Source organism: Actinia tenebrosa, unplaced genomic scaffold, assembly GCF_029948245.1.
Source record: "Actinia tenebrosa isolate PJP-AT-01 unplaced genomic scaffold, QUT_ActTen_1.0 PGA_scaffold8__29_contigs__length_14323225, whole genome shotgun sequence".
In the NCBI taxonomy this organism is placed as follows: domain Eukaryota; kingdom Metazoa; phylum Cnidaria; class Anthozoa; order Actiniaria; family Actiniidae; genus Actinia; species Actinia tenebrosa.
In genome coordinates, this window is record NW_028292585.1 from 2,865,532 (window position 1) to 2,878,703 (window position 13,172).

General features: G+C 35.2%; 2 protein-coding genes across 6 annotated transcripts; one reads left to right on the forward strand and one right to left on the reverse strand.

The window, feature by feature from the left end:
• Positions 1-1,235: 1,235 nt before the first annotated feature.
• Positions 1,236-9,263, reverse strand: LOC116291082 (uncharacterized). Of its 4 annotated transcripts, none has more exons than XM_089040759.1 (17): positions 8,828-9,256; positions 8,516-8,647; positions 8,397-8,426; positions 7,353-7,397; positions 6,604-6,657; positions 6,439-6,498; positions 5,914-5,970; positions 5,566-5,607; positions 5,055-5,087; positions 4,701-4,767; positions 4,590-4,614; positions 4,196-4,486; positions 3,968-3,994; positions 3,498-3,564; positions 2,998-3,090; positions 2,709-2,736; positions 1,236-1,845 (listed from the first exon to the last, which is right to left on the reverse strand). In XM_089040759.1, exons 2-16 carry the CDS (start codon positions 8,559-8,561, stop codon positions 2,711-2,713), a joined length of 963 nt encoding a protein of 320 aa, XP_088896885.1. In that variant the 5' UTR covers positions 8,562-8,647; positions 8,828-9,256; the 3' UTR covers positions 1,236-1,845; positions 2,709-2,710. The 4 variants fall into 4 exon arrangements, 3 of the variants coding, with proteins under 3 accessions (XP_088896885.1, XP_088896884.1, XP_088896886.1); XM_089040758.1 differs by having other exon boundaries at positions 6,439-6,501; positions 8,828-9,255; XR_016121833.1 differs by lacking the exon at positions 3,498-3,564 and having other exon boundaries at positions 6,439-6,501; positions 8,828-9,263.
• Positions 9,264-10,651: 1,388 nt separating this feature from the next.
• Positions 10,652-12,722, forward strand: LOC148904960 (uncharacterized). 2 transcript variants are annotated; one of them, XM_089040779.1, is made up of 4 exons: positions 10,652-11,103; positions 11,284-11,409; positions 11,499-11,528; positions 12,524-12,722. In XM_089040779.1, exons 2-4 carry the CDS (start codon positions 11,364-11,366, stop codon positions 12,619-12,621), a joined length of 174 nt encoding a protein of 57 aa, XP_088896905.1. In that variant the 5' UTR covers positions 10,652-11,103; positions 11,284-11,363; the 3' UTR covers positions 12,622-12,722. Both variants share the same exon structure in this region; 1 of them encodes a protein (XP_088896905.1).
• Positions 12,723-13,172: the final 450 nt, after the last annotated feature.

Sequence of the window (13,172 nt, forward strand, 5' to 3'; positions counted from 1 at the left end):
TGCTTGCATTTGCACAAGCCGCGCGAACTTTATTGTACATGGTTTCTTTTAAATGATATTGTGATATCAAAAAAAAAAAGAAAAAAAAGTAATAATCTGAATTACTTTGTCATTGAAAGGACCGCTATGTAATTGCTTGTCGCAAAGTCACAGGATTTTTCAGGTTATTTATGACGAATAAAAACTTTTCTTATTTTTCTCCTTTTTGCTTTTTACTAATTTTTAGGCACCCTCGATTAACCTTCCCTCGATCGTAGGCACCCTCCATCGTGGGAGCACCCTCGATAGGAAACGAGGGACGTTAACGGCAACGTCTCTCGATTTCCTTAACGTCCCTCGTTTCCCAGCATCCTTGAGAGATCCCACTACCGGATCTCTCAAGGATGCTGGGAAACGAGGGACGTTTACGGCAACGTCTCTCGATTTCCTAAACGTCCCTCGTTTCCTATCGAGGGTGCCTACGATCGAGGGAAGGTTAATCGAGGGTGCCTAAGAATTAGACAAAGCAAAAAGGAGAAAAATAAGAAAAGTGTTTATTCGTGATAAATAACCTGAAAATCCTGTGACTTCGCGACAACATAGCTGTTCTTTCAATGACAAAGTAATTCAGATTATTACATTTTTTTTTTGATATCACAATATCATTTAAAAGAAACCATGTACAATAAAGTTCGCGCGGCTTGTGCAAATGCAAGCAGTGGGAAATTTTACTTTTCATTCATATTTCATACATAATTTTGCCTAAATTTGTGTACGGTTTTGATTTTTTATTTGCGTATGCACCGTACTCATTCTTCGAGAAAAGTTTGTAAAATATTGTGCAAATGCAAGCAGTACTTCGAATGTTGAAGAAATAGAAAACGCGCGCGCGTGCTGCATGCACGCGAGGGTTGGCAGAACACGAGAGAAGTGTTAGGAGAAGCACAACGCGTAGTGGAGTGCTTCTGGACACTTCTTGAGTGTTCTGCCAATCTTAAAGTGCTTTATGACTGCACATAGCATTTCTTTTATAAAATACAAATTACAATAATAGATAGGAATGACGCAACGGAAAGTGCGCACGCGTGCAATGTGCTCTCATAAAGCACGCGCTCCAAACCAATCAGAACGCGACATTCATAACAGTTATTTTGTAATGTCTGTTCGAAGATGCGTTTCAAGATAGTTTTATAATTCACTAATCGTATGCACCGATCATGTCCTTTTCCACACATTGCAATTGGATATCATCACAATAAGAAATAACGTCTTTTATTGGTAGCAGTATGTGTTAACAATGTATATATACAAATACTCACACACAGAAAATGATATATTTTACAAAAGACGTCAAACCAGAATATTATCCAAACAGGGAACTTACAAAATCTATCTTACAAATTTCAATAAAGGTAACGAACAAACGCATAAACTTCTATACCAACAACACTGGTCCAGGGGAAGAGGGAGAGTCAACATCTACCCCAATTGATTTTATGCCGGCAAAAAGTAAGTTTTAATCGAAGTGAAAGGATAGTGCAAACACTATTCAGTGTTTTCCAGAGTGCAGGTCAGTAAACCCGTGAAATATACGCGTAACCGTAAGTAGCATTAGTTACAGGCATGTACGGCTAAATAACTACGCGTATTTCACGGGTTTACTGAATGCACTCTAGTGTTTTTATAGTGCTATTTAGTGCTAACTATATAGATCTGTTTCATGGATATATTGTCTGCACTCCATTTTTGATCATAGTTTCATATCTTTCATATGCCATTTGCACATTTAAATATTTGCATATTATTATTTACTTATTTACATATATCTATTCTTCTTGCCAAAAATACTTGCTTGCTGGGGTCAATCTGAAATGGAAAAGAAGGAAAAACAGAGCATCATATTCATTTGATTGGGTTTATGTGTAAGAGGCGCTAATATCAACCCCAATTACACATAATCCCCAACGCACTGATGTTCAAAACAGATTTTAATTCATTTCAAAATTAATCCTAAGCACCTTCCGGCTCAGACATATATGCCCTTCCCTCGCAGATGCCATAACAAAGCACCTTCCGGGTGGTAGGCATGGAATTACCATGGCTATTTCCCCTCACAGATGCGTAACTACCCTAAGCACCTTCCGGGAAAGCATGAGAGCTCCTAGCATGCTTTTCCCTCGCAGATGCTATAACTAATTAAAGCACCTTCCGGGTGGTAGGCATGGAATTACCATGGCTATTTCCCCTCACAGATGCGTAACTATCCTAAGCACCTTCCAGGCAAAGCATGAGAGCTCCTAGCATGCTTTTCCCTTGCAGATGCTATAACTAAGCTTTTAATTTTTAGCTCATAAAAACCATCCCATTGAGATGGGTTGGCCTGTCATTTATTGCTTGTCAAACCAAATACTAATGCCACCCAGGCATAAGAGATGATGATGAAACCAAATAGTACTTTTTTGCATAAGGGTATGGCGTAATTATGGCTTTCCCAGTTTTCCCTTTAAGCCTGGATCATATGAGCAACGCAAACGCAACATACGCAGACTCAACAAACGCAACATACGCAGCCTCAGTACTGCAGTTTTCACTGAGGTGAGAGAAAAACAAGTACTGGCAATGGGCAGAACACTACTGAATCTACGTATGTTGTCTGGGTTTGCATTTGTTTTTTGTTGCTTGTGTGAACCAGGCTTAAGATGATGTCCCGTAAGTACAACAGTACTTACCTTTAGTTAAAGTCTTTAATACACTGAGCTGGAAAAAAATGATATTGAAAATTGACATTGATAAGATATGAGAAATAATAAATTGAAACAGAATGTGTTTATACTAAGATGTATTGACAAATGAAAACCCAAACACAATAACTATCTCTATGGCATTCAAGGCTATCAACATGGATTATATCAATCTTTTCTTTTTTCCGTTCTTTTTTCTTTTTCTTTGATATTTGGTTCGTTGAGTTGTTATTGTTTGGATTTATTTGAAAAAGAAAAAAAAAATGCAGGAACAGACCTCTCATTTTCTTCCTTTCTTCTTCATTTTGCCTTCTCCTGATCCTCTGCCTCTTCTTTCTTTCTTGTTTTTTATTTGTCACCAGCTTTTCTTCTAAAAAAAAAGAGTATGTCCTCATGATAGATATAGAACTTTTTGCTGAATTTCATAGGTTGGATTTATAGTAGATTATTAAAGGGTTTTTGTTTCAGATCAAGATGCCAAACTTCACATAACCTAACGCAAATGAATCCAAACAATGGTTTGAACTGGAATTCCTAATGATGTGCATGAATGAAAAAATGGTTTTGTCTTATATAGGCTGACTGTATATCAAAATTCCTTATGTACAGCATCTCATATAGTATAGAAACAGTCTAATTTACTGGTGCACTTACCTAAGGTTTGCAATACCAGTATGCCAATTATATACATTTCGGTGGGTAATCTAACGCAGCAGTATCAGCATTTTTTATTTAACCAATTACATTACATGCATAAAATTTATACTTTCAACTAACCATTGTCAATTACTAATGTTGAGTCATTCCCATGAGCATTTAGTGGTGCACTTGCACCAAAAACAACCTATAATAAACAGACAAACACACACACAAAAAAAGAGCTATCAAACTTATATGCCTTTTCAGTCTTCACAATGATACACAGTGCAGTTATAGTGACTACAGCTTGCATGGTAGACACATTTCCTATGGTGTTAGCCTCAACTGCATGCAATAAATTCATAATTAACAGAACAGCTCGTGGAAATTCAAAGTATTTGTACCATTCTAGTTTAACAATGTTTGCTTTCCGTTGGCATTTGTAAACATTCTAGTGCAATTGAGGCTAACACTGTGCAAATATATCAGCAGTAAAGCATTTTAGTGGTATTAATAGTTGGACTACAAAAAGGTCATTCCATTTTTCCTACAATTGTATAATGTACATGTCCAGCTCAATGCACTTACATACATGTAAACTTACTTACCTCATCATCTGAATCTTGTAATGATTGCTGAATAACAATGGAATAAAATATGATTAAACCAGTTTTTTAAATTGTTATTCAATCATGAATTTTAACAAGTTGCTAGTTGAAAATAAATTGAAATGAATAAATAAAATAAAATAATTAATTAAATTTAAATGTATAAATTTAAATTTGAATAAATCAAACAATAATATACAATATCAAAAATAAAATCATCCCGAAAACCTCGTATGCAACTTCGTGGTATTTGCTGTCAAGTGGCTGCTGTTGCTGCTGCTGTTGGAGGCGCTCTTGGTGTAGTTGCTGTTGCTGCTGCTGTTGATGGCACTCTTGGTGTAGTTGCTGTTGCTGCTGCTGTTGGAGGCGCTCTTGGTGTAGTTGCTGCTGCTGTTGATGGCGCTCTTGGTGTAGTTGCTGTTGCTGCTGCTGTTGGTGGTGCTCTTGGTGTAGTTGCTGTTGCTGCTGCTGTTGATGGCGCTCTTGGTGTAGTTGCTGTGGTGTGTGTTGCATGGATGACTTTGGTGAAGAAAAAGTACAATTAATATACACAAGATGAATGGAGGTAATGTAAAACAGAAACAGTAAAACAAAAAAAGTGGCATCATCATTAATTGCTTACATGTTTTGAAAACTGCTGGCTATTGCTAAAGTAAAAGAAAAGGAAATGGTATGAATTTGCATATTTTAATTCTGATTCAGTAATCTTAATCCGATAAAATTGGTTTCTTACCTTAACATCAGCTTGTAAACCGTAAGGTCTTTTTGGCAGATGTCAATACCACTAAAAAGTTCTTCCACTGTAATAATAAAATCATGTTAGAATTACATAACATACTAATGTACAGCTACACTAAAAATCTTTAAAATGTGGATATACGATGGGTGGCGCACTGTGCTAAAACATTGCCATTCACTCCATAAACATTACAATGCAGGTTGAGCTAGAGTTGTATTTATAGAATATTTGATTTCCAATAAGGAACATGTATGGAGGATACTAACATGGCCCCACAAGATTCTAACTTTAAAAGCCAACTGTGCGCAATAATTAAAAACAATCATTGATAGTTATTTGTTATTTTACCAGGCTCTTCTTCACCGCGGTGAAACTTTCCAACTGTAAATAGAAAAAGCTAAATTAATTCAATGCAGTAAATTCAATTTATTGCATGAAATAGAATAGAATATAATGAAATAGAATATAATGAATTAAACTTAGATCATAAGAAAATAACATCAGTCGATAGTTTCAAGAGATCTCTTAAAAATATTTATTAGCTTTTTAATATTTTGTATATATCATAAGACTTTTTAGATCACTCTTTTATATTTTATAACTTTACATTTTTCTTATCTTATCGTATTTATCTTTTTATCCATATTTTTGTTTATTCATATTTCTTTAATTGTATTATTGTAAAATTAGTCGTTGTATATTCTTATTTAGGGCACTACTGATCATGAAAACCACGCTTAGTGAGTAGGTTTCCCTCATTAAAAATTAAAGATTATCAACACAAAATCAAATGATTACATTAAAAAGGGCCTGTAAAAAATAAATAAATAAAATAAAGAATGAAATAAAATTTACTTACCTATGATTCCACCACCTTCATGGAATGAAGTATCAACCATTGCTATAAAAAAAATGTTTTATATAAATCAACATAATAATAATAATAATAATAACTTTATTTAAACTGATTAAGACCAGTCAGTCAAACAATTGAAAGACTGGTATTAATTGGTGACCAGTATACAATATATAAGTGAATATATTTACTTATATAATGTAACAGCTAGTCCTGTGCATGTGAGAATACATTGATAGTTATTGAACATTGAATAGTTATTGAAGAAAAATTAAAAATAAATAACATCATGATCATATGTGAAACCAAATATCATCTTGAACACATTAAACAGTTTTCCACGCAACTTACATGGTGTGTGCTTTATGAAAAGCTTTGGTGTTGATGCTGATGCTGATGCTGATGTTGCTGAAAAATATATTCAATAAATAGGTGGATGAATGGATGGTTGGATGGAAAGATGGATGGATGAATGGATGCATGGGTGGATGATTCACAGTGGCATTCAAAACATACATGCATGAATACATTTCACACTGTACATTTCATGCTACTTCGTGGTTCCACTTGAGTTTGGATTGTTTGCTGACATTCTATGTTCGATAAGAACACAGACACTTTGATTTGTTAGAAATCTCACAAAACTTAGGAATATATGATAAATGAGCAAAACATAACAGAAAATAACGACTGCATTCATGCACTCATTACACTTTTGTATGCAACGTATATGGTGTGTGATTCTTGGTTTTCCGTGTGAGGGATGGCAATGCTGCTGATGCTAAAAAACAATAACAATAATCATATATATAAATCATAACTGCATTCATACACTAGAAGTTAAATACATTCCTTTTTTTGCATCCATAAACTTACATGGTGTGTGGTTCTTGTCAGTTTTTTGTTTAAAAGATGGCGATGGTGATGATGCTGCTGCTGCTGAGGGAAAAAAAACAACAACAGTAATTGTATATATAAATCATAACTGCATTCATACACTAGAAGTTAAATACATTCCTTTTTTTGCATCCATAAACTTACATGGTGTGTGGTTCTTGTCGGTTTTTGGTTTGATGGATGGCGATGCTGCTGATGCTAAAAAACAATAACAATAATCATATATATATATATAATATATATACACTCGATTGCAGAAACATCGTAGTATACATTTATGTAAATATCTAATTTATTCAGTATATTTAATGATATGCAAATCATAACTGCATGCATGCAAAAGTTACTGCAGCCAGATCGAACTGATCGGTTTATAAAACATACCTTCTCGCCATACACTATTGCATGTAGGCTTTTTTGAAACCAATAAAGCATGCAAACAGTGGTTTACCCTTAGATAATTAATAATATTGATGATTAATTAATCTTTTAAGAACTAGAATATGGTCAGAAGTCCTGAAACCCGCCTCTCTGAAGCCAAATTTGTTCCAAATATAAATAAAGTTACACATAGCATATGAGTGCAATTTACATTCATGATATTACAATAATTTACAATAATATGAATGTGCTGCTGCATGATATACAATTATGTCGCTGCATGGTAATGAAAAATTTCATGAACCCTCCCCTAATAGATAGAGCACATTATTCCTTCAAGGGTTTTTTTGGGGGGGACTGCACTGTTTGCACTAATATTGTCTCCTCAGAAGTGAAGCAAGAGTGTGAGCCTTTAAATTCTCAAGCAATTTAATGACCAACTGGATTACAAATCAAAAACTAAAAATGGTTAAGAAGTCTCAATATTTTGACAATCAAAGTAATATACTCACTACTTCCTAAGTCATCGCCAGACTGATCCTGTTCTTGCTGCTCATCTGAAAATAAAGCAAAAAGTCCATAACCAAATTGACCAGATTTAAGAACAATATTTATTCACCCCTATACTCCCCCATTAGACTAATTGATATACAAGCTTATTGACCAGCCAGATCAGACATCGAACTTTCCGCTTCGAATCTAATGTCCTTTGCATTTGTTTGCCCTGTAACTGCTAGAAGTATGTAAGCCTAACACATCACATGCCATCTCCTGGTGCAAAGCAAAAGAGCTGATTTAATTCTTATATTGTAATCCTTGCTGTTTTTTAGCTGCTGGATACAAAGGTAATTAGGCTTGATGCAGCAAACATGTGACATCTGAACCCAAGCTAATGCATATATTCTCATCAAGTTAATGTATTATAAAGACTTAAACTTAGAACTTTATGAATTAATAATTCTTCAAAGAGTTCCTGCAACAACTGTATATGTGATTGCTTTCAGACTTCTGTTGATCGAAAGAATTACTGATTTTATACTGCAGTCCATTCATAGCATAGTATTCAGAAGACCGTGTTGATAACAGGTTCAGTCCTTGTTTACAAAAGGCAACCCATATTTACTGAATCATTGAGCTGTGACACAGGAAGCCCAAGCAAAGAAATCTTGTATAAACAATAAAGAATGTCAGGAAAATATTAAATCACTCAAAATCTTATGAAGTTTTTGATCAAAATTGCTCTGCTTTACTTTTTTATTTTGTCCTCTTCGGGTTCTCTTTTGGTTATGCACCCAAATTCAAGACCAACTGAGGCATTTTTTATTGTTAGGGAAAAAAGTCTTCAAATGGCTTGCAATCGCATACAGAACCCAAAAAGAACATGAAAACATGAGATAAAGCAGAGCAAGTTTGATCAAAAACTTCTTAAGATTTGGAGTGTTTTGATATTTCCCTGACATTCTTTGTTTCTACAAAATCTCTTTGCTTGGGCTTCCTGTGGTAATTAGTCTGACGTCACTGCGAACTGTAACACGATGCAAAATACCCATACGTACCTTTGCCTCTGGATAACCTTTTATTGGAATCTGTAATAAAAAACAACAATTGCTCGTAAAGGATCATCTAAACAGTAACCGGCCTACATGGTATTATTATTTCCCCCTGCATCAATTACCTTTTTTGTGATACAAGAAAATCTTCTTGGATTTAGTTCCTTTCATCAGCGAAAGCAGCTCATTCGCACTAGGGAGAGTCTGCTACCCTTTCCATTTTCGACCCTCTTGAAGTGGATCTAATCACTTGCAATCTGGTGAATATAATTCGGACAAATACGAATATTTTGAGTGCACAAACAATAAACAATTTAATGCATGTTAGTTAAAAAATGGTTTTGATAATGATTCTTTGTTTATTGTTTAGCTTAAATATTAAGTTACAAGATCGGAGTTCTATTCGTCTTATAATGTTCGTTCGCAAGGTCACTTACCGGTCTAATGACACATTAGCCAGGCGGGGCATGGAAGATTTCAGGAGATCCCCCAATTGATCTTTTGTTAACTTTGGGGAAAATGAAATCCACCTTGTCCTGCCGGAATTCTTCATTTCTTTCTCTAATACACCTCTGGGTATACACTTTACCCGATGCTTTAAAAGCCTAAATTCTCTCTTCACAGACCTGGTTCTCAGGGGACTTGGTTCTCTTTCGCTCTCACTAGAGCTACCGGAGCTGGAAGAGCTCGAAGACGTTGCTGGGTCCATGGTATTAGCAGTAGAGTTCAGAGTAGAGTCGATGTTTTTTAGGTGAAGCGAAGTTTCGAAAGACTGTTCTACAACAGTGACAAAGCGTTTCAAGCGCCGCCCCTAGTAATGGCGTATACCTGCGTTTCCTGGCATATAGGGCATCTCATATTACACTGCACAAATGCTATCCAGGGTCCGTGTACCTTCCGGCCATTTGATTTTTAAAAATTAAGAAAATTGAATTTCGTTCACCAATTTTTTTGATTTTGTTGTTTTGAGAGTAAGAAATGACCAAAAATAGCATTTTTAAAATTTTTGATAATAAGAAATTAGCTTTTTTTGATTGAAATAATGCGTGTACCTAATGGCCATTTGTCTTTTTGATAAAATTGAATTGTCAATTTATTAAATTTGGCCCCAATTTTCGATATTTATATCAATTAAAATTAAACCTTGGATTCCATTTTTTCAATTTTAGAATTTTCGCTTAAATAGTTGAAGAAATTGACAGATACAGAGATCAAAATCCCACACCTTATGGCCATTTAAGATTTTAGCAAATTAATTGATCTTTAGTTTTTGAATTCATTTGACAGTTTTTGCGCTAAAAATACTATCGTTTCGATCATCCCCCTCCCATTTTACCGACTTCACGATGGTGATCCTACAAACTGGGATTCCCAATTTGATCATTTATTAACCAAGGCTGGTAAACGAATGTACATTTTGCGTATTTGCAAAAGTTACGTTTATTCTTCAGATCATCTTCATCATCTTTTTCATGTTTTGATCATCTGATTTCTGTGGCGGATTTAGGGGGGCTCATTGGGTGCAAATGAACCCCCCCCCCCCCCTCCCTACCGGCTGGTACCTTGGATTTTTTATATTTTTTTAAATAAATAAAAAAAAGTATGGTAGGTCCGCTTTTTGATGGATAGGTTATCCTTATCAGGAACGCCCCTAGGCCAGTGATGTGCCTCATGGGAAAAATGATGATGCAAGAGAACGTTATTGTTGTGCCGAGATTTGTAAAAATGAACCCCTCCCCCCTCTTAAAGTCCTGGATCCGCCACTGGATTTATTTATTCTACCTCAATTTTTGACTTTGGTTATTTTGAAGTCGGTAAAATGGGAGGGGGATGATCGAAACGATAGTATTTTTAGCGCAAAAACTGTCAAATGAATTCAAAAACTAAAGATCAATTAATTTGCTAAAATCTTAAATGGCCATAAGGTGTGGGATTTTGATCTCTGTATCTGTCAATTTCTTCAACTATTTAAGCGAAAATTCTAAAATTGAAAAAATGGAATCCAAGGTTTAATTTTAATTGATATAAATATCGAAAATTGGGGCCAAATTTAATAAATTGACAATTCAATTTTATCAAAAAGACAAATGGCCATTAGGTACACGCATTATTTCAATCAAAAAAAGCTAATTTCTTATTATCAAAAATTTTAAAAATGCTATTTTTGGTCATTTCTTACTCTCAAAACAACAAAATCAAAAAAATTGGTGAACGAAATTCAATTTTCTTAATTTTTAAAAATCAAATGGCCGGAAGGTACACGGACCCTGGATAGCATTTGTGCAGTGTAATATGAGATGCCCTATATGCCAGGAAACGCAGGTATACGCCATTACTAGGGGCGGCGCTTGAAACGCTTTGTCACTGTTGTAGAACAGTCTTTCGAAACTTCGCTTCACCTAAAAAACATCGACTCTACTCTGAACTCTACTGCTAATACCATGGACCCAGCAACGTCTTCGAGCTCTTCCAGCTCCGGTAGCTCTAGTGAGAGCGAAAGAGAACCAAGTCCCCTGAGAACCAGGTCTGTGAAGAGAGAATTTAGGCTTTTAAAGCATCGGGTAAAGTGTATACCCAGAGGTGTATTAGAGAAAGAAATGAAGAATTCCGGCAGGACAAGGTGGATTTCATTTTCCCCAAAGTTAACAAAAGATCAATTGGGGGATCTCCTGAAATCTTCCATGCCCCGCCTGGCTAATGTGTCATTAGACCGGTAAGTGACCTTGCGAACGAACATTATAAGACGAATAGAACTCCGATCTTGTAACTTAATATTTAAGCTAAACAATAAACAAAGAATCATTATCAAAACCATTTTTTAACTAACATGCATTAAATTGTTTATTGTTTGTGCACTCAAAATATTCGTATTTGTCCGAATTATGTTCACCAGATTGCAAGTGATTAGATCCACTTCAAGAGGGTCGAAAATGGAAAGGGTAGCAGACTCTCCCTAGTGCGAATGAGCTGCTGATGAAAGGAACTAAATCCAAGAAGATTTTCTTGTATCACAAAAAAGGTAATTGATGCAGGGGGAAATAATAATACCATGTAGGCCGGTTACTGTTTAGATGATCCTTTACAAGCAATTGTTGTTTTTTATTACAGATTCCAATAAAAGGTTATCCAGAGGCAAAGGTATGGGTATTTTGCATCGTGTTACAGTTCGCAGTGACGTCAGACTAATTACCACAGGAAGCCCAAGCAAAGAGATTTTGTAGAAACAAAGAATGTCAGGGAAATATCAAAACACTCCAAATCTTAAGAAGTTTTTGATCAAAATTGCTCTGCTTTATCTCATGTTTTCATGTTCTTTTTGGGTTCTGTATGCGATTGCAAGCCATTTGAAGACTTTTTTCCCTAACAATAAAAAATGCCTCAGTTGGTCTTGAATTTGGGTGCATAACCAAGAGAGAACCCGAAGAGGACAAAATAAAAAAGTAAAGCAGAGCAATTTTGATCAAAAACTTCATAAGATTTTGAGTGATTTAATATTTTCCTGACATTCTTTATTGTTTATACAAGATTTCTTTGCTTGGGCTTCCTGTGTCACAGCTCAATGATTCAGTAAATATGGGTTGCCTTTTGTAAACAAGGACTGAACCTGTTATCAACACGGTCTTCTGAATACTATGCTATGAATGGACTGCAGTATAAAATCAGTAGTTCTTTCGATCAACAGAAGTCTGAAAGCAATCACATATACAGTTGTTGCAGGAACTCTTTGAAGAATTATTAATTCATAAAGTTCTAAGTTTAAGTCTTTATAATACATTAACTTGATAAGAATATATGCATTAGCTTGGGTTCAGATGTCACATGTTTGCTGCATCAAGCCTAATTACCTTTGTATCCAGCAGCTAAAAAACAGCAAGGATTACAATATAAGAATTAAATCAGCTCTTTTGCTTTGCACCAGGAGATGGCATGTGATGTGTTAGGCTTACATACTTCTAGCAGTTACAGGGCAAACAAATGCAAAGGACATTAGATTCAAAGCGGAAAGTTTGATGTCTGATCTGGCTGGTCAATAAGCTTGTATATCAATTAGTCTAATGGAGGAGTATAGGGGTGAATAAATATTGTTCTTAAATCTGGTCAATTTGGTTATGGACTTTTTGCTTTATTTTCAGATGAGCAGCAAGAACAGGATCAGTCTGGCGATGACTTAGGAAGTAGTGAGTATATTACTTTGATTGTCAAAATATTGAGACTTCTTAACCATTTTTAGTTTTTGATTTGTAATCCAGTTGGTCATTAAATTGCTTGAGAATTTAAAGGCTCACACTCTTGCTTCACTTCTGAGGAGACAATATTAGTGCAAACAGTGCAGTCCCCCCCAAAAAAACCCTTGAAGGAATAATGTGCTCTATCTATTAGGGGAGGGTTCATGAAATTTTTCATTACCATGCAGCAACATAATTGTATATCATGCAGCAGCACATTCATATTATTGTAAATTATTGTAATATCATGAATGTAAATTGCACTCATATGCTATGTGTAACTTTATTTATATTTGGAACAAATTTGGCTTCAGAGAGGCGGGTTTCAGGACTTCTGACCATATTCTAGTTCTTAAAAGATTAATTAATCATCAATATTATTAATTATCTAAGGGTAAACCACTGTTTGCATGCTTTATTGGTTTCAAAAAAGCCTACATGCAATAGTGTATGGCGAGAAGGTATGTTTTATAAACCGATCAGTTACGATTCTTGGCGGCAGTAAACCGACAATCGAGGCTCTTACTACTCTAGCTCTGATTGGCCCCCGCCGCAT